This window comes from Camelus bactrianus, chromosome 17, assembly GCF_048773025.1.
Source record: "Camelus bactrianus isolate YW-2024 breed Bactrian camel chromosome 17, ASM4877302v1, whole genome shotgun sequence".
NCBI lineage: Eukaryota > Metazoa > Chordata > Mammalia > Artiodactyla > Camelidae > Camelus > Camelus bactrianus.
The window spans coordinates 26,854,297-26,879,859 of NC_133555.1; the positions used below are offsets into that span (position 1 = coordinate 26,854,297).

Here is a 25,563-nt window from a genome sequence, read left to right on the forward strand (position 1 = left end):
AGTGATCTAGAAGACAGGGCAATAGAAAGCACCCATTCAGAAGAACTACAAGATAAGCAAATAAAAAATAATGAAAACAGCATAAGGGACCTATGGGATAACATAAAGTGTCCCAATCTTCGCATATAGGGGTCCCAGAAGGAGAAGAAAGATCAAAGGGGATTGAAAAGGTTTTTGAAGAAATCATGACTGAAAACTTCCCAAACTTAAAGAAGGAATCAGATATCCAAGTACAGGAAGCTCAGAGGGTCCCAAACAGGAAGAACCCAAATAGACCCACACCAAGACATATCATAATCAAGATGGCCAGAGTCAAGGATAAAGAAATGATTCTAAAGGCAGCAAGAGAAAAGCAAAGAGTAAGTTACAAGGGAACCCCCATAAGGCTCTCAGCTGATTTCTCTACACAAACATTACAGGCCAGAAGGGAGTGGCAAGATATAGCCAAGCCCTGAATGAAAAAAAGATGCAGCCTAGGATCCTTTATCCAGCAAGGCTATCCTTGAGGATAGAAGGAGAAATAAAGAGTTTCACAGACAAAAAAAAAGCTGCAGGAGTTTAGCAACACTAAACCCATGCTAAAAGAAATATTGACAGGTCTACTCTAAATAGAAAAGCAGCAGGATGCTACAGAAATGAGAAACACACAACTGGAAAGGTGATAACTCATGAATTACAAATAAAGTAAACATGAAATTATAAAAGAAGACATACAAATCACTGAGAGTGGGAGAGGGAGGCAGGGAAATATAGAATATTTTTTTCTTTCTTTTTTAAATTTTTTAACAGTAGGATGGGGTTGAGATCATATTACTATCAGTTTAATAAAAACAGTTATAGTAATGGGTTGATAGATTTACAAAAAAGGGTAACCACAAGCCAAAAATTTACAAAGGAGTCACAAAAATTAAGTAAAATCCATGATAATACAAAGGAAAATTACCAAACCACAAAAGGAAGAAGAAAGGAACAAAGAGGATATACCAATTCAACTGCAAAGATAAGTTCAAAATGGCAATAAACACACATCTATCATTAATTACTGTAAATGTTAATGGACTAAATGCTCCAGTCAAAAGACACAGAGTGGCAGACTGGATAATAAAGCAAGAACCTTCAATATGCTGCATACAAGAGACCCACTTTAGCGAGAAGGACACATATAGATTGAGAGTGAAAGGATGGAAAAGGATATTCCATGCAAATGGAAAAGCCAAAAAAGCAGGTGTTGCAGTACTGATTTCAGACAAAATAGACTTTAAAACAAAGGCCATAAAGAAAGATAAAGAAGGACATTTTATAATGATTAAAGGAGTGATACAAGATGAGGATATTACACTCGTTAATATATATGCACCCAATATAGGAGCACCTAAGTACATACAAGAATTACTAACAGAGATAAAGGGGGATATCGATGGGAATACAGTCATAGTTGGAGATTTTAACACCACGTTAACATCACTAGACAGATCTTCCAGACAGAAAATTAACAAGGCAACAGAGAAATTAAATACAACAATAGAAAAACTAGATTTGGTGGATATTTTCAGAGCATTACACCTCCAAAAAATAGGATATACATTCTTTTCAAGTGCACATGGAACATTTTCCAGGATCGATCACGTACTTGGGCACAAAAGAAACCTCAACAATTTTAAGAAGATAGAAATTATCTCAAGCATCTTTACTGACCACAATGCCATAAAACTGGAAATCAACAACAGAGAAACAAAGGAGAAAAAAAGGAAAGCATGGAGATTAAACAATATGTTATTGAAAAAACAATGGATCAATGAGAAAATCAAAGCTGAAATTAAAAAATACCTTGAGACAAATGATAATGAAAGCACAACCACTCAAAACCTATGGGACACAGCAAAGGCAGTGCTAAGAGGGAAGTTTATAGTGATACAGGCCTTCCTCAAAAAAGAAGAACAATCTCAAATAAACAATTTAACCCACCACCTGAATGAATTAGAAAAAGAAGAACAAAAAGCCCCAAAAAGCAGCAGAAGGAAGGAAATAATAAAGATCAGAGAGGAATTAAATACGATAGAGGTTAACAAGACCATAGAAAAAATCAACCAAACCAAAAGCTGGTTTTTTGAAAAGGTAAATAAAATCGACAAACCTCTGGCCAAACTCACAAAGAAGAAAAAAGAGAGAGGACAAATTAGCAAAATAAGAAAGGAAAATGGAGAAATTACAACAAACAAAATAGAAATACAGAATATCATACAAGAATATTATGAAAAACTATATGGAACCAAACTGGATAACCTAGAGGAGATGGACAAGTTTCTGGAAACATACTGTCCACCAAAACTGAATCAAGAAGAATCTGAACACTTGAACAAACCGATCACTAGAAAGGAAATAGAAATAGCAATTAAAAACCTCCCTACAAATAAAAGTCCAGGACCAGACGGCTTCACCGGGGAATTCTACCAAACATACAAAGAAGGACTCATACCAGTCCTTCTCAAACTCTTCCAGATGATTGAAAAGGAGGGAATACTCCCTAACTCATTCTATGAAGCCACCATCACCCTGATACCAAAACCAGGCAAAGACACTACCAAAAAAGAGAATTGTAGGCCAATATCACTGATGAACATAGACGCCAAAATCCTCACCAAAATTTTAGCAAATAGAATCCAACAACACATAAAAAAGATTATACATCATGACCAAGTGGGGTTCATCCCAGGGACACAAGGCTGGTTCAACATACGCAAATCAATCAGTGTAATACATCACATCAACAAGAGAAAGGACAAAAACCACATGATCATCTCAATCGATGCAGAAAAAGCATTTGATAAAATTCAACACCCATTTATGATAAAAACTCTCGCCAAAGTGGGTATAGAGGGAACATATCTCAACATAATAAAAGCTATATATGACAAACCTACAGCCAGCATAGTACTCAACGGTGAAAAACTCAAAAGCTTCCCACTAAAATCTGGGACAAGACAAGGATGCCCACTATCACCACTCCTATTCAACATAGTCCTGGAAGTCCTAGCCACAGCAGTCAGGCAAGAGAAAGAAATAAAAGGGATCCAAATTGGAAAAGAAGAGGTAAAAGTGTCATTATATGCTGATGACATGTTACTATATATAGAAAACCCTAAAAGGTCCACACAAAAGCTACTAGAGCTGATTGAAGAATTCAGCAAGGTAGCAGGTTACAAAATTAACGTTCAAAAATCAGTTGCATTTCTTTACACTAACGATAAATCAACAGAAGAAGAAAGTAAAGAAACAATCCCCTTTAAAATAGCACCCAAAGTAATAAAATATCTGGGAATAAATCTAACCAAGAAGGTGAAAGAATTATACACAGAAAACTATAAACCAGTGATGAAGGAAATTAAAGAAGACTTTAAAAAATGGAAAGATATTCCATGCTCTTGGATTGGAAGAATCAATATTGTTAAAATGGTCACACTGCCCAAGGCAATCTACAGATTTAATGCAATCCCTATCCAATTACCCAGGACATATTTCACAGAACTAGAAAAAATCATAATAAAATTTATATGGAACCATCAAAGACCTAGAATTGCCAAAGCATTACTGAAGAGAAAGAAAGAGGCTGGAGGAATAACTCTCCCAGACTTCAGACAATACTATAGAGCCACAGTCATCAAGACAGCATGGTATTGGTACCAAAACAGACATATAGACCAATGGAACAGAATAGAGAGCCCAGAAATGAACCCACAAACTTTTGGTCAACTCATCTTTGACAAAGGAGGCAAGAATATACATTGGAATAAAGACAGTCTCTTCAGCAAATGGTGTTGGGAAAACTGGACAGCAGCATGTAAAACAATGAAGCTAGAACACTCCCTTACACCATATACAAAAATCAACTCAAAATGGATTAAAGACTTAAACATAAGACAAGATACAATAAACCTCCTAGAGGAAAACATAGGCAAAACATTATCTGACATACATCTCAAAAATGTTCTCCTAGAAGAAATAAAAGCAAGAATAAACAAATGGGACCTAATGAAACTTACAAGCTTCTGCACAGCAAAGGAAACCATAAGTAAAACAAAAAGATGACCTACAGAATGGGAGAAAATTTTTGCAAATGAAACCGACAAAGGCTTGATCTCCAGAATATATAAGCCACTCAACATGACTTAATAAGAAAAATGGGCAGAAGACCTAAACAAGCAATTCTCCAAGGAAGACATACAAATGATCAATAGGCACATGAAAAAATGCTCAGTATCACTAATTATCAGAGAAATGCAAATCAAAACTACAATGAGGTATCACGTCACACCAGTCAGAATGGCCCTCATTCAAAAGTCCACAAATGACAAATGCTGGAGAGGCTGTGGAGAAAGGGGAACCCTCCTACACTGCTGGTAGGAATGCAGTTTGGTGCAGCCACTGTGGAAAACAGTATGGAGATTCCTCAAAAGACTAGGAATAGACTTACCATATGATCCAGGATCCCACTCCTGGGCTTATATCCAGAAGGAACCCTACTTCAAAATGACACCTGCACCCCAATGTTCATAGCAGCACTATTTACAATAGCCAAGACATGGAAACAGCCTAAATGTCCTTCAACGGATTACTGGATAAAGAAGAAGTGGTATATTTATACAATGGAGTACTATTCAGCCATAAAAACCGACAACAGAATGCCATTTGCAGCAACATGGATGTCCCTGGAGAATGTCATTCTAAGTGAAGTAAGCCAGAAAGAGAAAGAAAAATACCATATGAGACCACTCATATGTGGAATCTAAAAAACAAAAACAAAAACAAAAAAACAAAACATAAATACAAAACAGATATAGACTCATAGACATAGAATATAAACTTGTGGCGCCCAAGGGGGTGGAGAGTGGGAAGGGATAGACGGGATTTCAAAATTGTAGAATAGATAAACAAGATTATATTGTATAGCAGAGGAAAATATACACAAGATCTTATGGTAGCTCACATAGAAAAAAATCTGACAATGAATATATATGTTCATGTATAACAAAAATTGTGCTCTACGCTGGAATTTGACACAACATTGTAAAATGATTATAAATCAATAAAAAATGTTAAAAAAAATAATAAAGCTGTTTTTTAAACAGGAATCAAGTAATATTCAGAGAAAGAGTCCAAGAGCGCTAGTTTTTAATTTAAAGTCATGTAAAATATGCATCATAATGAATGTTAACAATAAGAAAAGGGCTACATTGTCTTTTAATAAGTATATAAAAGCATCTTAGGTGCAGAATTACTAGTCTTCTCTATTAAGGACAAAAGAATCCTCAATGAATTAAAACTTCCACAGAAGTGATCCAGGAAAATCTAATGGAATAAACTTCCCTTTGGTGATGGTGAGGCATAGGAATGAATGTGTTAAGAAAGTCTTATACATGGAACCACCTTCTATAAAACTTTAAATGTCAGTACACAGCCATATTAACTATGTACCTAAACATCATTGTACATATTTAAATATACTGTTTTGCAAGCTCACTATTTCCTTGTAATTGTGCCTAGAACTATTTGGTACTATCACTATAAAGATGTGTATTCAAATTTGGTCATCTTTAGGTCATGATAAGAAAAATAAATACCATTTTGCCTTTAAGAACGAATGATTCTAATAAATGAATCAAATCATCAGAATTCTAACATCGGTTTTGCAAGTTCATTCTGACCTGAAGTTAACATTCACAAATGGTTGTAAATGATCATACGTACCAAAGAAAAGTGAATAGGTAATCTGAATAGATGACTTAATCTGCATTCTTAGATGGTTGCTACCGTTTACTCAAATACTCACTGAGGTTACCATTATGAAAAAATATTGTCAATCAAAGATGAAGATATAAAAGCAAATTGAAAGTCGAATTGAAAAGTAATTTTGCTTTCAAATGATTTGCAAAGGTAGATGTTAAGTTTGGGATGAAAGTCGTTAATGACCATAGCTGGGAGAGTTATACACCTGCTGATCACTAGAATATTATAATAAATGAGGTTGATTTTCCTGTTGACTACCCCATTTTTCCTCAACATGGTCTCATTATTTTTTCTTTCTCATTGCTGACCCTTAGCTGTGAATGCTCACTTACAGATCTAAAAATGTATTAACTCATATATGGTTTTTTAAAAAAGAATTTATCTTTAAGTGCAAGAGGAGTGATGCTGGCATTGCTTGTCCTTTTCTGCTTTGTTAGGTCACAGGAGGTTTTAAATGGTGAAAATCAAGCCTGTATTGCAAGTGAAAAGCTGTTTTGCAAGCAGCCTTCCTTACAGCAACTAAATTGTCCCCAAAAAAGCACATAAGCGTAATGAAGCTTTTAAGTAGTGACACAAATGCATTTATATTCTCTCCCTCAAGAATGACTAATTTTAATTTTTTAAAGTAGCAATTCAGCTTACTTTCAGAACCATTAAAGCTTAGCACATGATTTTGTTTTCCCTCCAATTCTTGATTATGAGATTGGGAAGGTTTGCATATTTATTTTTGCAAAGACAGTAGAATGAAACCTCATCGCCATATGAGTGGCTTAATTCTAATACCTCTGTTCTTAGCTGGCACATAATCAGTTAGGAATTCTTCCAGAAATGAGGGCCATAATGGTTAGATTTAACTGAAAACTATTTTGTACAAACCAAAACCTGACCTCCATGAGGGCAAAGTCATGTCATACACCCATTATGTGGTTCTTACTGAGCTTTACAGCCAAGGGGGCCCACCTCTCTTAATAAATATTTGTTGGATGACATTGACAGATCCACTATAGAGAGAAACAGACTTTCACACAGTCTTCGGGAGTATTCTGCCCAACCTGTCATTCAGCTCTTCCCAAATGGTACCTTCTCTGGGAGGCCTTCCCTAACCACCTCTTCTAAAACAGTACTTTCCACCCCATCTTTATCACCTTGTACTTTACTTTTCTTCATAGCCTTTATTGAGAGCTGACATATTAATGTGTACTTGTTTATGTATTTTTTATTTATTACTATCTTCCCTCATCAAAACACATGCTTCATGAGGACAGGGACTTCGGTTTATTCACTGTGATATCTCTTTCCAGTATGCTACCGAGTATGCTTAATAATAGATAAGCAAACATACGACTCAAGCAGAGCTTCAGCGAAAACAGTACAGCAAATATTTCCCAATTAACTACAAAGTTCTGAACCAAGTTCTATGAGATGCTGTGATAACCAGAATGTGGTCCCAGCCCTTGGGGACCTTGCAGGCCAGTAGAAGAGACAGATTGTAGACAACAGCCTATGGTGACACTCATACTGTTTTACCGAGACTCCCTGCAGCAGGAAGAAGGAGGCCCATGACCCCACCCATCCCACTTTTCAGTATGGAGGTTGGGTCATTGATAATAGGATTACATAGTCATGTATGGGCCACTTGAATTTTAGTTATTAGAAAATAAAAGGCCAAAAATACAAAGGGTTTACTAAACAATCCATAACCACCCAAGCTGATGGTAGGTAGTATTTAGGTGGAATTTTCTGTGTGGCAGGCACTGTTCTAAGCATTTTTCATATATTCACTATTGCAGTCCTCACAGCAGTCCTATGTGTACTATGATTTTTTCCACATTTTACTGTTGAAGAAACTAAGGCACAAAAAGCTAAATAACTTGCCCCATGTCACATGGCTAAAAAATGATGAAGCCAGAATTTGAACCCAGAAAATCTGGCTTCAAAATTACTGCTCTTAACTGTTATGGCCTATTTCTACATTTGATAATGATTAGTCTAAAATAGTAACAATTTGTCACTAAAAAAATTAAAATAGCAATACTTGAAAACTGTAGTCAACTCAGGAAGACAGCACTGATGATGAATAAATGAATTGTCTTCCTCCCAAATTGCAGAAATTCTGCCTCTCTTATGCTTGTACATTTGCATATTAAGAACTTCATAAATTGCCAAGCTCTCAGGGCAATCAGACTTCCTTGTGGAATTTAAAATGAGAGACCGTTTAAATTCTTAAATGGTCTTTGAAATACCAAATTCTAGTAACCCTTTTAAACTCAATGAAAATCTTACTAGCAAGTGGGACCACATGTTATTCACCCTTAAAAACAAAGGAAAGACTTGTATCCAATTATGACCCATAAAGTGGATTATAATTGCTGACCTAGAACACCAAGAGGGGATGAAAAAAAATCAATCAGTAATACAGGTCAGAAAAACATGCTGTTGTAAAGTAAAAAAGGAAAAATGTAATTATTTTAAATTTGGAGATCCAAGATATTTTCAAGGAGGAGGTGGCATTTCTAAACCAAACTGTGATGGATGAATATAATTTCAATTGGTGTAATGAGAGAAGGGCTTTCTAAGGAAAATGCATACACAAAGGCATGAAAATACAAGAGGGTGGGATATGTTTAAAGAGCAGCAAGCATGCTGGTATTGTCATTACGGCAGCCTATTCCAGTGTCTTCTGTCATGTCCTCTGGGTCCACCTCTGTTACAAGGTGTAGCTGCAGTGGACAGTTGGGTGCGAGCTTGTTTGGATAGCATTCCATATGAGGTGCCACCCAGGGGCTTCTTTGGTGCGGTGGAAACCTGCTCTGCCCCTGGTTAAGCTCAGCCCAGAAACACCCTCAGAGGAAAAGTTAAGGAAGGACTCCTTTACCGCTGGGAATTGGGAGTCCTTGGACTGAGGCTCCCACTTCCCACTCTTCAAGTGGAGGATTCTGGAAAGTGTTCTGCACGTGTCTTCAGATGTCCTGGTGGAATAGAGCCCCTGCAGCCTATAGCAATGTCATTGAAAGTGCATCCTTATCTTGGCCTTTCCTCTGTTGTCGTATTCTTCCTGCTCCCTCATTCCTGCTTCTTGGAATCACCTCTGCAGTAAAGTACTGTCACCTATACCCTTTTGAGGGTGTGCTTTTTCAAGAGGCTGCACAACACCACCAGGTATATGACTTAGCTCAGAGGATTGAATTGTCAAAAACAAGAGTCAGAGATTTTAGCCAGTATTGAAGCACATGTGAAGCAGAAAGTTTGAGTGCCTTTTTAAATGCACTTTGGCCCAGATTTAACAGATGACTTCTCTAAGCAGTACCTGAGAGAGCGACACCTTAGAGAGTACAAGCTCACTCACTCAGAGGGAGCTGCTACATATACGGCTCATGTGACACTTTCCAGGGAGCCATACCCTGTAAGTGCATGAATTCCAGGTTTGTTAGCCATAAACAGTCCTAGACAGATCAGGTATATATGGCAAAAAATATTAAAGACTTTCCCCCTAATAAATACCAGTAGTGTACTTGCCAGCGGGTCAGTCATGTTTTCAAGAAGCTTTGGCTGGTCCCCTTTCTCTTCTAGAATGTCTTTCAGTAATGAAGGAGAATGGAATGCAGGCCTGTTACTTCCTAGTAAGCATGTGACCTTTCAGAAACACTAAATTAGGCAACTACCATCCTCTAAAATTGTCAGATAGACTTATAAATAATTTACCTTTATTCCTCTTGCTTTATCTTTTTAGATAGATTCCTGGCTCTGCCACATAATATCTCTGAGACCTTGAACAAGTGGCTTACTGTCTCTAAGCCTCTCACTACTTTGGTAAGATGTGAATATTCTTATTTCAGAGAGTTGTTGGGAGAAATAAATGAGAACATTGGTGAAATTGTGTGCAATATCGGGCACATGGTAGGGATTTAGATGTTGCTGTTCCATTTCCCAAGCTTTTGTTTGTAATTGTAGCCTTAGTATCTCCTCTACTGAAATCTCCTTGGTACTCATGTTAAGACTCCCAGCAAACAACCCTGGCTTTATTCTACAGTTTCACTCTTTCCTTCACCCTACTTCTGATGTTCTCTCCTGGTATCTCTAAAACCCTCTGGTGTCAGTCTTGCTCTCTTTATTGTATGAGGTCTGACATGAAGAAGGTACATAGGAGAATGTGGTGAAAGGTGATATTAGAGTGATGGCTGAGGGTCCAGTTTTGGAGTCCTGAATGACAGGATGAGGAACTTGGACTTTATTTCTTAGAATCTGGGATACCAAAGAAGAAATTGGGGCCAAAGGGTGGCATTCAGCCCCACTGGCTGGTCCACATGAAAAATGGACTAAGTGATAAAAGATCAGAGGTAGAAAGACTCGTAAGGCAGAGTATTTTTTTTTCAGTTTTTTTTTATTATTGAAGTGCAGTCAATTACAATGTATCATCCTCTGGTGTACAACACAATGTCAATGTCCCAGTCATGCATATACATACATATATTCATTTGCATATTTTTTCCATTAAAGGTTATTAGAAGATATTGAACATAGTTCCCTGTGCTATACAAAATAATCTTTTTAAAATCTATTTTTATATATATAGTGGCTAGCATTTGTAAATCTTAAACTCTAAGGGTGAGTATTTAAAACAACAAATGAACTAGCATTGTGAACTAGCATTGTGGCAGTAGAAAACCAAAGAAAGAAATAGACATGAAACTACTAGGAAAGTGACTTTGGCAGAATGTGACAGCTAATTGGATTGGTAAAGTCCAGATGTTAAGGACAGGGAGCAGTCAGTGGTTCTCAGGGGTCCTCACTAATAGCTGAGAGGATCTTGAGTAAATGTATGAGGCCTATGGCGAGACAGTAAAGTGACCCCCAAGAACATGGAAATGAATAAAGTAAGATTAGCCTCTGTGCTTTTAATTGGAAGATAACAGTTCTTGGATCAAAGGTTTTTTTTAACAAATCTAAAGGAACAATTTGTCAATGGAAAAAAAGGTAAGCACGCACACACACACGCGCGCGCGCACACACACACACACGCAAAGGCAGACATGGGCTCTATTCTTCCAAACACAATGAAGGGTAAGAGTCTTAGCCATCAGATATTAAGTCTTTTGTTCCTGGGAGCAAAGATTATCCCACTGTGGGTGTGTTTATAGGCAACACCTGCCCCAGAAGAATGTGAGCATGTGGATAAGAATGTAAATGGGATCAATTAGATCTGAGTTTAAATCTGGACTGTGCTAGATGTGTGACTTTAGGAAAGCACACCGTACTAAGCTTTAGTTTCCTCATCTGTTAGAGATGATAATAGTATATATCTTGTAGGGTTTATGGGAGGATTAAGTGAGGTAATGCATACAGAGTGCTTAATACAGTGTTGGCATGTAGAAAATGTGCATTTAATAATGCTGATAACACCTTTCCTTTGGGAAATGTATGCATCAGGTACTGAAGTCTAAATCAGTTGTTCTTATTACATGCTAAGCAGACAACTTTTTGATACTTGATAGATTGTTTTTCCTTTAAATGAATTACCTCATTCCAACAGTATTGCAAGCTTTGACATCACCCTTTCAGGATTGTGGTTGGAAAGCACATTTGTTACCTGTTGGAAGATCAGATTCAGAATGAAATCCAGAATGGAACAGGAAAACAGTTGTAAAAGAGTGAGAATGGGGGAGAAGTGAAAGGGTCCATGGTTTTCATCCAATAAACAAATATTCTCTTGAAAGTAAGGACAGAAACCAGGCACTCTTGTCACTATTAGCAAATATCAGACAAGTAGTGGTCACTCAGCATAAACGAACAAAGGAGTTTCAGCCTGCTATAGTAATGGACATACAATTGTATCACAGAAATGGCAGTGGATTTTAAAGAGACAAATTTCAGTACCTGTCTCTGCTACTTACTAGTTGTGTATCTATGTACTAGAAGCTTCCTTAGTTTCTAGAGTCTAATTTCCTCAGCTCCAAAGTGGAGAACGAATATACTACCTGCAGTGAAGGATTATTGTGAGACTTAATAAGATAATGTCTGTGAAATATGTTGAAAACAGCTGCTTAAGAATAATTATTACCCACCCCCAACACTAGAATTTGATTTCCAAGTCTTAGCTACTTCCATGTCTCTAGTACCTTGTGTTGTACCTCTAAGGCATTGACTGAATGTTAGTTGAATGAATTAATGAATCAGGGGGAAATTTTAAATAGAAGACCTCTAAGCTGACTATTTCCTAGTGATGATGGGCTACAAAATAGGACGTTCATGTAAGTTGCTAAAAATGGAATAGAAGTATTGGTTGTCACGGTGGAAGAGGTTTAGGTTTAGATTAAATCGTGCTCTCTGTGTGGACTTTTAAAGTCACCCAGAATGATGACAGAAGAATAAAATTGTGATTCAGTTGCCAAAATTGCCCAGAAATACAAAGAAATGTCCTAAAGAACAATAAATGATAGATCAGTATTGACTGATTATACTTAAGGGAAAATAGTTTTCAATGGTTTGAAGTTTTAAAATGTTAGCACCAAAGAAATTCAAGTGCATATAAACCATTCACCAGTCATATTCTGGGTCATACAATATAGTATTACTTTTTTTTAATAAAAGGAAAGTTTACCAAGTATGTTCTCTGACCACAATGGAATTAAGTTAAAAATCAATAGCAATCCAACATATAGAAAAGCTTATATTGTTTGGAAATTAAATAGCACACTCCTAAGTAACCCAATATTCCAAGAAGAAATCATATGGGAAATTAGAAAATTCTTCAAACTGAATAAAAATTAAAATACAACATAATCATAATTTGTGGAATGCAGCTTAGAGGAAAGTTTACAGTTTTAAATGTTTATATGAGAAAAGAGTAAGGTTTAAAATTAATGATCTGACTTTTCCATCCTAAGGAGCTAAGGGGAAAAAAGAACCAAATTAAGCCCAAAATAAGTACAAGATACAATAAAAATAAAATCAGGAACAGTAAAATTGAAAACAAAGAGAAGTTTTTCAAAGCCAAAAATTATTTCTTTAGAAAGATGAAGATTATATAAATCAAAATAAGAGTAATTAATAAATAAAAGTCACAAATTACCAATGTGAGTAATGAGAGAGGACACCACTATAAATCCTACTGACCCTACATAAAGGGAATTTATGCAATAAACTTAACAGCTTTAAATGAAAATCACAACTTATCAAAACTGAAATGAAAAAAATTATTAATCTGAATAGCCCTATACAATCTATTAAATTGAATATGTAACCAAAATCTTCTCGCAAAGATAACTTCAGAATTAAATTAGTTCTATTAACATTTAAAGAATATTTAGCAGCATTTTAAACAAATTTTTAGACAATAAAGGAAGAAACACTTCCCAAATCACTTCATGGGATTAAACTCTGTTATCAAAACCTGATGTAGGTATTACAAGAAAATTATACACCAGTGTTCTTCATGAATGTAGCTCAACAAAAATGCTAGCACAGTTGAAATTTATACCAAGAATATGTTGGTTTCACATTTGAAAATCAGTCAGTGTAATTCAACATATGGACAGAATAAAGGAGAAAAAGTTGGATCATCTCAATGAATGTAGAAATAGCATTTGACAAAATTCTACACTTTTCATGATTTTAAAAAAATCTCAAAACACTAGAAGTAGAAGAGAATTTCCTCAATCTAATGAAAGAAGCCTATAGCTAACATATTTAATAGAAACATAGTGAACACTTTTCCCCATGATCAAGAACAAGGCAAAGTTCCTACTCTCATCATTTCTATTTAGTATATGCTGGAGGTCCTACCCAGGGTAGTAATGCAAGGGTAAAAAATAGAAGGTATAGCAATTGAGAAAAGCAAAAGTAAAGGTCTTTATTTACTGAAGACCTGATTTTTTATGTAGAAAATTCTCAGTAATCTACAAAACAGCTACTGGAACTCATGGGTGAATTAAGTTAGGCTGCAGGAAACAAGGTCTGAATACAAAAATCAGTGGTATTTCTATATACTAGTAGCATTCAACTGGTAATTGAAATTATAAGATTCATTTTCAGCCATGTCAAAACCCAAAATACTGAGAAATAAATTTAACAAAACATATGCCAGACTTCTAAAATGAAAACTATAAAGCATTGTGAAACAAACAAGGCCTAAATAAATGGAGAGATATATCATGTAGGTGGATTGAAAGACTCAGTATAATTCTCTTTAAATTGATCTATAGATTCAACACAGCCCAAGTTAAACTCTCAACAGATTTTTATACGGAAGATGATAAGTGGATCTTAAAATCTGTATGGAAATGCAAGGGCAAACAAACGTTGAACAAAACCAAGTTGAAGAGTTTCTTTAAGACTTACTGTGAATCTGCTGTAATCAAAGCAGTGTGACATTGGTGTAAGAATGGACAGATGGGTAAATGAAACAAATGGATCAATGGAGAGTCCAGAAATAGATCTGCATACACGTATAGTCTGTTGATTTTCAACAAAATACTGAGGCATTTCAATGAGGAAATAGAGTCTTTAACAAATGGTGCTGTGACTACTGGATAACCATACAGAAGGAGGAACCACACTCAGTACCTCACACAATACACAGAAATTAATGTTGAATGGATCATAGATAGACCAAATGTAAATTCTAAAGCTACAAAGATCTAGAAGGAAACATATGAAGGTATTTTTGCAACTTATGGCTAAACAAGGATTTTTTGAGACACAGAGAACACTACTATAAATAATGATAAGCCGGACTTCATGAAAATTAAAAACTTCTGCTAATCAAGCGTTAAGCAATAAACTAATCTAGATAAGGCATGTATGAGTCTTCTGTGTCTTAACCTTGACACTTTTCTCTAACTTAGAGGTTATTTCCAAATAAAACCATTAAGATAATAGGCTAGAAAATATTCATAATACATATATCTGACAAAGGACATGTATCTAAAATATTTAAAGAACTCTTACAATTATAAGAAGAAAACAGCCCAATAAAAATTGAACAAAGACTTAACAGATGTTTCACAGGACATACCTGTAGACATGTGTAAAAGTATCCAATGTCATTATTCATAAGAGAAATGCAAATAAAATCACAATGATCTCCATTTCACAATGATATCCCCTAGAATTGGCTAACATTAAAGTCTAATAGCACCAAAACTTGGTGAGGATATGGAACCACTATGGAGAACTGTTCCTATAAAGTTATACGTGTATCTCCCCAGTGTCCTAGTAATACCATTCCTACTGCTCAAGAGATTGAAAAGACATGTCCACAAGAAAATTCATCAAGCATATTCATACAGGTTTTATTCATTAAGAAAAACTGATACTGGAAACAAATGCTAATTCAGAAAAGAATGAATAAATTGTTGGGTTGCCATACAAGACGCAGCAATTTAAAAAAAGAACTATTGATTCATGCTGCAACATGAATAAAACCCAAACACTTCATGTTAAGTGAGAGAAGCCAGTCGCAAAAGAGTATATTCTGCATCATTCCATTTATAAGTTCAAGAACAGACAAAACTCATCCATGGTGATTAAAAATCAGGAGTGAGGATTGACTTAAAATGGGCCAGGAGCGAACTTTCATAGGGTGAAGGAAATGTTTTCTGTTTTATTTAGAGTGGTGATTATATGGGTGTATAGATCTATCAAAATACATGAGATTGAGCACTAAAATCTTTACATTTCAGTTACAGAAATCTTATCCCAATAAATAAATAAAAGAGACCACATCTGTTTGTTTTTCTGATACCCATTCATCATGCAGGGTAGAATGTTGTCCCTCTTATTGCTTCTTGTCATACACAATAAATTTATAAGCCTCTTCTTTGACACAAAGGCCCTGCATGATTTGGCTCTTTCCTCCTTTTTCTACCTCATGTCCCTTCCTTCCCTACTGAGTCCTAGCCCTGCTGGCTTTACTTGTCTGAAGTAATTCATTTCTTGATATTTTCTAGTTCAGTCTCTTTTGTTTCCTTCATGGCATTTAGGATAACTTGCATATATGTTGTCTCTTTATTCATTTTTTACCTGCCTTTTCCACTAGAATAGAAACTCCAAGAGGATAGAGACCTCGCCTCTTTCACTATTGTATTCCCTGATGTATTCCAGTGATATTGCTTGGCTTGGGGGCTCAGGGAGTATTTGTTGAATATGTAAATGAACAAATGAACGAACAAATGTTTCTCTTTTTCCATATGTTGATAAAGTGGTAGTGTACTCAAATGCTCCTTTGTTTAGAGTTTGATTCTTACCAATTCAAATAAAAACATAATTCTGTCCCTACAAGCAAAGCAAACCTTAATAAAACTGCATCTCTAAGTTTTGGTTGATGCAACCAAGCTTTTTGTTTGATGCAAGGGAATTTTTTGTTCTCTTTTTCTTTCCAGAAACACTATATAGTCTTTCCTTCTATTTCCTAATCAAAACGTCTTACAGAAGAGACTTGAGAGCATCCCTTATAACAGTGCCTTCCAAACATATTTGATCCTGAATCCTATTGGTAAAATGTTTGAGCACACTAACCACGTGGGTACATTTATTTCAAAAATATGTAAATGTCTTGTTGTTCTACTGTATAATGAAACATGCACAAATATAACATTTTAAAAGGATGATGTGAAAAGTAGTTCCAATATTTTCCTCCTCCTCCATGTGCTCATCCCACTTTGAAGACATTACCTTGGAGCAGATATTCTACATTTACTGATATATGTAAGTGTAAATCTACAGTAGTGTTAATATTTTTGCATTTTATACTTTACCTTTGAGTATGGATTGAAAGGCTTTGTTGCTTTTTAAATGAATTTATGATATTGTTTAGTGCAGATAAGGTAGACTTTTTTTGGTCCAGGGCATATTCTGAAATCATTGTCACCTAATTTTTACTGTACTTATCCTCAACATTGTTCAATGATAGTTTTTCTACAGAAAAATATATATAGTATTCTAGAGGGAAGAAATAATGAGATTAGAAAAGTAGGAAGGGGAGGCACAGAAGAACTCTAGAAAAGGCTATGATGATTTTTTTTAATTGTTAATTATACTATACACATTGGTAGTAGTATATTTGAATGAACTGTTGTCTCCTTGATGGATTGCTACTTATAGAAAATTAGCAGTTAGTTCATCTAGACAAAGCTACTTAAAAGTGGAAAAATCACTGTTCTCCAAAAAAAGACAGTTTTTAAGGAAGCATCAGTTCTTCAACATAGCAACCTGAGACAGGTTTGGAGATTTTAAGCCTGCTATGTTACCTCTGAGACCTAAAGGAAGCAGAACATAAGAATGAGCCTCTATCAATTTGAAGCAAACCTAATCTTTGTGATCATGGCTGTGGTCTAAATCTATTAAAGATGTTCAAATTCAGTGTCCTTGTTATCACTGCAGGTTGACCTGAAAAGTGAGCAATAAACTTGTGTATTATAATTCTGGTTTGAAGATATGTGCTTAGGAAGTGAAACCGACAGTCAGTGTTTTGTGTCTGTCTCTAAGCAGACTAAGAGCCTATATAAAATGACAAGTGCATTTTTGGAGAAAGAAACCCATAATGTTTTTCTATTTAGTAGGTGACAGTATGTCCCAAGATAACACAAGCTTAAGGGGCTGGAACAAGCATGGTTATTAAAGGCTAGCAGTTTCTCAGTTCATACAAATTGAATTTTTCATAGGCTGGGAGACTGGAAATCTGGTGTAGAGTACTGAAATAAATTAGCATATTAAGTGAATTTATACATTCAGGCTTGTGAGCACTTTGAATATAAGGAAGAAATTTTATTACTTCTTGAAAGAAAAAGGCAGTTTTAAAATTCTGTGTTTAATCTCCCCATTGGAAAGGTCCTATATAATAAATTGTATCATTTTGATGATTATTCAAAGAAGTGGTTATTATATTGATGAGAATCTTTCTCTTTTCTCTCTTTTCTCAGAATTACTGATTTAAGGAACATAAAAAGAAGATTGTATTTATCAACAGTCCATAAGGAACTGTCCTCAACCCCTCTTCATGCAAAAATCCCACTCTTCATGATCAAGCGCAAAATTGTAAGTGTCACATAGAATGTTGCTTAAAATATTAAATTCATTTCAGCAAATATTAATTCTGGGCCTACTCTGTAATTGAGACACTTTGTTAAGTTCCATGATGGTATAAAAAATGAATAAAAATTCATACTCTTCCTTTTCCTCCAGTGAAGAGCTTAATATCTACTAAGTGGGAAAATATAATTGTTTGAATATCTAGAATATCACCAAAACTGTGATAGGAAGCACAGCAGAGAGAAAAAGTGCTGTTGGTACTGTGAAAGGGAGAGAAATCCATCTACCTGCAGGATAAGGAAAGGCTTCATGGAGGAGATTGTACTGAGCATGGACTTTGAAGGACTATAGAATTTCAAAAGGTAGAGGTGAAAAGCGCAGCATTCCAAGCAGAAGGAACAACATGAGTGGAAGCATGGAGGCTGGAAAGTAGTACGTGTTTGGAGAACAGAGAATGAGTCATCTTTGTTGCCAGAGTTTTTAAAAATAGCTTTATGGCAGCAACAGTCCTACAGTACAACAGCCTGATATAGATTGGGGATTTGTGTACCCTCTGAGACTTAAAGCAATATAATATGTAGGTAGATGAGCAGTAGGTTACAGGCTAAGAAGCTTGGGCCTTATCTGACTGACTAGTCTTTCTCAAACTTCAGTCATTTCAGTACTACTTTCATGACTTTACCATGTTTGTGTGCAACCTGTTCCAGAATGTACTTAATACATTCTTTTAAATCAGTTTAACTTTTTTTTACTTAAATAAAATTTTTTGAAACTTTATTTCACACTTATAAATGGAAAACCAGTATAACCTTCCAAAAATAAAAAGTAACCATAACAATAAACATGCTGAAATCAAAACAATAGTCTAGCTAAGTACTGTTTCCTGTTTAGGGCTCTGTCCTGAAGACTGCTCTTTGTTAACAGGAGTTTATTAAGGGTTTGATACATATTCAAACTTTTTGGGGGGCATAATTAGGATTGAAAGAAAACTGGTAAAAGGATGTTTTTATTCTTTGATTCAGAGTCATTTAATGCCATGTCCATGTACCATCTAAAACTATTACACAAACAGTGCCATGTTCTACTCTTTGGGAACCACTATAGCAGAGAAAAGGAATCCATTAGAGCTTTTGGTTTGGAGAGGAACACAGAGTCAATTCTGTGCTTTGGGAAGATTGTTAATTTGCTAGTGATATTTGGAATGGTTTGGAAGGGCTTTGAAATTATGATATGAGGAGAATGATGAGGAGAACATTTGCAGTAATCCAGATTAGGTTTAATGAGCCCTAGGGCATTAGCAGTAGAGAAACGGATATGAGACAACATCAGAAACTTATAGTCCACTGAGCTAAGACATATTTATACAGAGCTTTTCCGTATCATGTGGTACCTGCTGCGAGAGCAGGACCCACAGTGAACAAGGGAGCACAAGGGGAGTGGTCAGAGAAGGGCTTCTGAAGAAGGGGATGTCTAAGCTGGACCTTGAAGGGTAAGAAGGCATTAACCAATTCGAGTGGGGGTAGTATTCCTGGGACAGAAAGAGCAGCATTAAGAGTAGCTGCATGAGGTGTGAAGGCAGGTCCAATAATCCAGTGTTGCTGAAGAGAGACCAGAATAGTAATAAGGCAAGGGGGGAGGCAGAGAAACCTCCTGGTGGCCCTTGTATTTTTAGCCAGGGAGCCTGGACTTTTATCTCGTAGGTGATAGGGAGCTATTGAAGGGCTTGTAGCAGGGTTGACATGGTCAGATTTACATTTTAGATAGAACATCATTTTGAGAAGGATGAGACTCAAGGCCAGCAGAACCAGTTAGAAAACCAATGTAATTGTCGCAAGAAAGTAAGTTCCATGAGAGCAGGGGTTTTGCATCATTTTATCACTTTTGTATCCCAGTGCCTATAGCAATACCTGGCTCTTCCTAGGCACTCAGTAATTATGTAAGTGGATGGATGGATAGATGGATAAGTAGATGATCTAGGTTAGAGTGATGATGTCCTAAAATTGGAAAATAGAAATTAGGATGGAGAGGAGGGAACAGAGTTGGAAAATAACTAAAATTTTAACTGAAGATTAATTAGATGTTTTAATTAGATTGATTAGAAGGAGAAGAAAACATCAAGGATGACTCTCAGGTTTCTAGTTTGGATGACTAGTAACATAATCAGTATATAGAAAAAATCCAGGAGAAAGAGCATATTTAAAAAAGGAAGATGAAAGTGTTGCTAAAAGAGTCTGAGACATTCAGATTGAGAATTTGAGGGATACATATATATTAGAGTCCTGGATATTTGGGCTTCTTCAGCATACAAGTGGCAGTTTAAGTCATGAGACAGATGAAACTGCCTGCAGAGAGAGTACATAAGGGCACCACCAACCACAGAAGAGGTTAGAGGAGGAAATGCAAGGGCCCACCAAGAAAAGAGATGGGCAAAGGAAGAAGAATGCATGAAGGAGACAGGGCAACAATGAGAAAGTGACTTGAAGCATGAAGCAAAGTGTGGTGGAAACCAAGAAGTTCCCATAAGAGAGAATAGTCAAGATGTGAAAGTGTGTGGGGTTGTGGTGATCACAAGGCCGTTAGTAACTTCACTGAGAAGTTTTGGCGTATGAGGAAGGAGGCAGGCCAGCGGGCTGAGCAAATGGAAGGTGGAGACATGAGTGCATGCTGCCATTTCTTTCAGTCACATCCACTGGGCTTTATGTTCAAGTAGATTTTTTTTTTAAGTATCAAAGTTAACTTTGAAGTTTTGAGTCTGGAAAACTTAAGAGATTGACATCCCAGTAACAGGTTAAGTGCTGGATTGTGGAATAAATGGATGGTTTCTGTTTGCAGTACAATCTTTTAAATTTAATTTGCATTAAACATTCATAAATTCACAAAGATTAAATTCATATATTCTAGTTGTTAAAATTAAGTCATTAAGACATTAAGGAAATGCTTTAATGCCTTACAAATGAAATTGTGTTTGTTCTCTTATGTTTGAGTATGAGGTCCTTCTTATTCATCTAAGACTGTTTAGAGCTCAGTATTAGGTGGTTTCCAAGAGTTAAATCATATATGAGACCAATACACTATTCTGTGTGTGGTTAATAAATCAAGTTTACCATTATCTTGTTTTATGAATTCAGTCACCCTTGTCAGTTAACCAACCACAAAGTTTCTGGATATTATATTAAAATCTAAACATACTCTGTACCTGGCTATAACACACACACACACACACACACACACACACACACACACACACACACACACACACATACACGTGTACCCTTAATCCAGTGGCATTCATGAAAATATAGTATGTGAAAATAAAATACTGGCTATTACAAGTAAACTACACAAATATCTTGCTGAGATAGGAAGTGAACTTGACTGAATGATCTTTCATATTTAGCAAATTAGTCCTTAAGAGGAATATGTGTTAGCAGTGCTAGGTATGTAATGACATAAGAAATGTACTATTTAAACTAAAAGGAAAATAGCTGCCATAGGCCCTGTGAGGCAGTATGCAGTAGCTCATCTGCCTCATCTCCCTATCCCCAGCTGGACAGTTCAACAGAGTATGAAAGAAAGGAGATGCAAGCATGAAAGTTACACATAGTTGTTTAAAAAAAAATCCTAGTGTGTAAAGAATCAAACTCGTCTCTATCTTAAGTGACTTTAGCTCTTGCTCAGTTTTAAAAAGCAAAATGGTCACAAAACATCTAGAACTTTTCTTTGAATGTAATTGAATCTAGAAAAACTGCTCACTTACATCTGAGGCAGTCCTGAGCAATAAGCAAAAGCAAGATATTTGTTTCTATAGTGTTCCCCTTCCCAGGGAAATTATCAAATCATAAATACTTGTAATATGTTGTAATTAGTCTGTATTTTATGAAATATAAATATGTAAATAATGTGTAGGCATTAAGAGCATGGATTCTGAGTTTTGACACTTACTAGTTATGTGACCCTGTGCAAGTTCCTGTGTTCATTTTCCTCATTTATAAAATGAGATAATGTAAGGTATGCATTCTATGAAGGTTGTTGTGGGAATTTATATGAGTTAATAAGCATAAGGCTTTTAGAACAATACCTGGATTATACTAAGCTTTAGATAAGAATTATAGCTCCTATTTGCTCTTTACATGTTACTTCTTCCAGGAAGCCCTCCATAATTTCCCATCTGCTGATAGACATTTTGGGTACAACTCATCATTACCATTCACAAATTTGTAATTCTCATGACACTTCTTCACCTTGCACTTTAATCATTTTTATACTCATCTGTCTCCCCTTTTAGGCTGTAAGTATGTCTCATGTGGCTATTATCCCTCGTCCCTATCAGTACATGGCACATAGTAAGTGCTCGATAACTGACACGTTTTAATGTGCCTCCTGATACGGGAAATAAAATATGAGTTTATTATGGACAAATTATATAAGCTTTCTAACTGTTCTTGCCTATTCCAGAAATGTCCAGGAGTATTCAAACAAATGTTAAGAAATTCAGTTCTAAAACTTGCTCTTATTTCCCATAATTTTTCTCCCAATCCAAGAGATGCTACAGCAACAGAAGGTCTTTCCTTTCCACTGCTAGTATAATCTATTCCAACTGAGCCCTTATTGAATTAAAGCTGAAACATATTTAAGGGAAATTTCTTTAGAGAACAGCAAGGTAGAGCACTCCACCCGTTCAAAATGCCACTCCTGGAGTCCTCCCTGGTGTTGGTGTGATGTTGGCCCCAGTTCTCTGCTTTTTGCCAAAGCACTCTTCACTTCTTCTTTCTACTTTTTAAGAACTATAGATACTTTGGTGATAAATCTCAAAATATACTATTCTTAAAGCATTTCAGATAACATTTATAGATCAGAAGATTTCACCTAAAATTTTTGACCTCTTTTTTTAAAAATCAGAAGTTAACATTGAGTCTGTTTTCTTGCATAGCAAGCAGGCAACTAGAGCTGTGTGGCAACTGAACACTTTTAATGGAGCTTTAAGCTTTCCTGTGAAGTTGAGTCCTCTCCACTCATAAGGATGTGGGTGCACTCAGACCCTTGCTGCTTCACTCATTTAAGTGATCTGCTTGGGCCCTCTAGGCATTATAGTTTGCAGTCCCTGATTTAGAGGATAATTGCCAAATGGTCCACTTTGCTTTGGTTCTTTAGCTAAAGCCTTTACATAGCCAGAGGCAACAAATAAAGTTAATATTTGTATAGCCATACCAACATGAATAGTTATTTAGAGGCCACTTACTGTTCCAGTTACCATAAAATGTTCAACCTTTCAAATAGAAAAAATATTTTTCATGTTATTCTCAAGTATGAAGGATTCATTTTGACATTTAAATTCTAACAATTTATACTTTTAATTTAGGTTTTCAATGGCAAGAGCAGTTTTAAAAATTAATAACTATCATATTAAACAGTGGGGATAGCCACTTAGTCAAGACTCACTGAAATCAATCTTACATCTTTTTAATACAATTTCAATTAGTTGGTGATGGTATCAGATGAACATCAATGTCTTACCACCAAATAATGTTTTAATGTACAGTAAATTTAATTCCATTTGAATAGAAAGTTCAGGTATGAGATATCGCTGAGAATTAATCTTTCATTGGAGATGTACCAAAGTAGTATGATAAATTACAATGCCAAATTCTTTTAGTAACCTTTACCACTCAAATACCCAGTGTTTGTCATTTAAAGAGAGAGAATTACTCTTCAGGATTTGTACTTTCTTGAACCACAACTCTGGAATATGTAATAGGTTTTATTATAAACCGTGGCATAATGTTTTTAAAATTTCCCCTCAAAGATCATTTTTCCCCAAAGAGCCAATAACTTAGAAATTTTGGATTCTTAACAGTATTTAATTTTTTGAGTGTTATTAAATGAACAGAGAATGGAGGAGGCAGATTTTTTTTAAGATACAATGTCATTTAGATATACATTTAAGCTCCAATTAGAGAATGTCTCTCAATGAAATCATTCTAACCTGGAATCCACTATAATGTTTGTGATAACTTATTTGAGGGTTTATAAATGTTTTCATCTCACCCATGTGCATATCATTTTAAAATATCTGCTTTTTACTCTTTCTACCCACCTGTCTAATAATGAGTGTTGAAGAGATTTGGGGAAAAGAGAACAGTTTCATACTTTTCTCTCCTGACCCTGAATAATTATGTGAAGTAGGAACAACTATGTAAAAATAAGTTTGTTCTGGAAAATGAATATGATTATCTAGCTTTAGGGTCACACTATTTTTAAATCATATGAACAGGCAGAGTGTTGTTAAAGTGTGGCCTCTAGACACTAGATTGTAGTGATTTGAACTCTATTTGTCTCTTCTTGTCTGTGGGCTCTTGAGCAAGTCAGTTATCTCTCTCTGTGCTTCAGTTTCCTCATCAGTTAGGTAGTGACAGTTCTAAAACCTGCTTCATAGAGGAGTTGTTAGGATTAAATGAGTTATTACTTAGAATAGTGCCAAGCTCTTAGTAAGTGCTCAGTTAATGTTAGTTGATATTGTTATTTTACTATTTTCTTTTGACGTGAATCCGTATTTATTAATATGTGACTATGTTATCATAATAAACATCTGAACTTGCAGTTTAATTCAATTAACAAGTATCTATTGAGCCCCTGCTGTAGGCCAAGGTCTGTGCCAAATGGTATGACTCCAAAGGTGAGTGATATAGAATCTTCTCATCAAAGAGATTATAATAGACAGAGAAGGCAAACAAATTAACAATTCATGATAATGGGCTGTGGTAAACACCAAATTAATCTTAAGAAACAAATGTTACTACAGGAAAATATCAGATTTGATAGTTGGGGCTTGTTATAAGTAGAGATATGTGAGCTAAATTATGAATACACACAAATAAAAGCATGAAAATTCATGTCACATTTGATCTCTTAACTGGGATATGTAATGAGAATGTACAGGATCACAATCCTGGAAAAGGCAAGATGAAATCATGAAGGGCTTTGAAAGCCATGTTAAGAAGTTTGAATTTTTAGAGTATTTGAGATTTCTTTTTAAAGTATAACATAGGGAAGTTTCATGATATTATCTGTATTCTAGAAAATAAGTACAGTGTCAAAATAGAGAGAACTAGAGGCAGAGAGACCAATCTTTGTAAAGTCCAGGTAAGGCATATTAACCTGTATTAGTGTAGTAGCAATGAAATAGAAGAGGATAGATATAAGAGATACTTCAGGAATAAAGTCAATGAAAAAAGGGAGAAAATGGCACTGAATTAATCTTGGGCTGGGGATTGGCAAAGTAGATATGCTCCCAACAGGGGAGATGTTTAAATGACTGCTTAGATAGCTGTTTCTGACCATGACAAATTATCTGGTATCAAACTATTCTTTCTACTCCAAACAAATATAAAACTGGAAAAAAGTTGAAGTAAGAATTTTTAACTTGGACAACAGGCAACATACTTCAAAAAGAGAGAAACAAATGAGATGAGTCCTGTATTCCCAAGTTTTCTGAAGGCCAGTTCTGGACTGCAGTGCAGAGATGGGAGCCCAGACAGAGCATGGCATCTTGCTGAGAGAAAAAGAGATCAGAGTTAAGGATGACTGAGACTGAGGTAGCTGGAACATGTAGGTTAGTGTATCTGAGAGGAGCTTCAGAAATCTGCGTCAGGGTCCTCTTGAATCTTTGCGCGTGCTTACAGTAGGATCCCATGAACAGGCAAAGAGCAGCCCCTAGGAAAGAACACCTACTGAGCAGCTGTGATAACTACAAAA

The 25,563-nt window shown here is 35.7% G+C and overlaps 1 protein-coding gene across 12 annotated transcripts in view; it reads left to right on the plus strand.

Moving 5' to 3' along the window:
- Positions 1-25,563, plus strand: part of CFAP20DC (CFAP20 domain containing) — a 206,763-nt gene that overhangs the window by 68,030 nt on the left and 113,170 nt on the right. For 11 of the 12 annotated variants that reach the window (XR_006719465.2, XR_006719461.2, XR_006719463.2 and 8 more), the window contains one exon: positions 17,703-17,817. Coding sequence is in view for 6 of the 12 variants with exons in the window: in XM_045505329.2 (XP_045361285.1) it covers positions 17,703-17,817 (115 nt within the window). In the remaining 6 variants the exon portion in view is untranslated. Of the gene's footprint in view, positions 1-9,514; positions 9,595-17,702; positions 17,818-25,563 lie in introns of those variants that run through there. The other variant, XR_012499932.1, reaches the window with a different exon arrangement.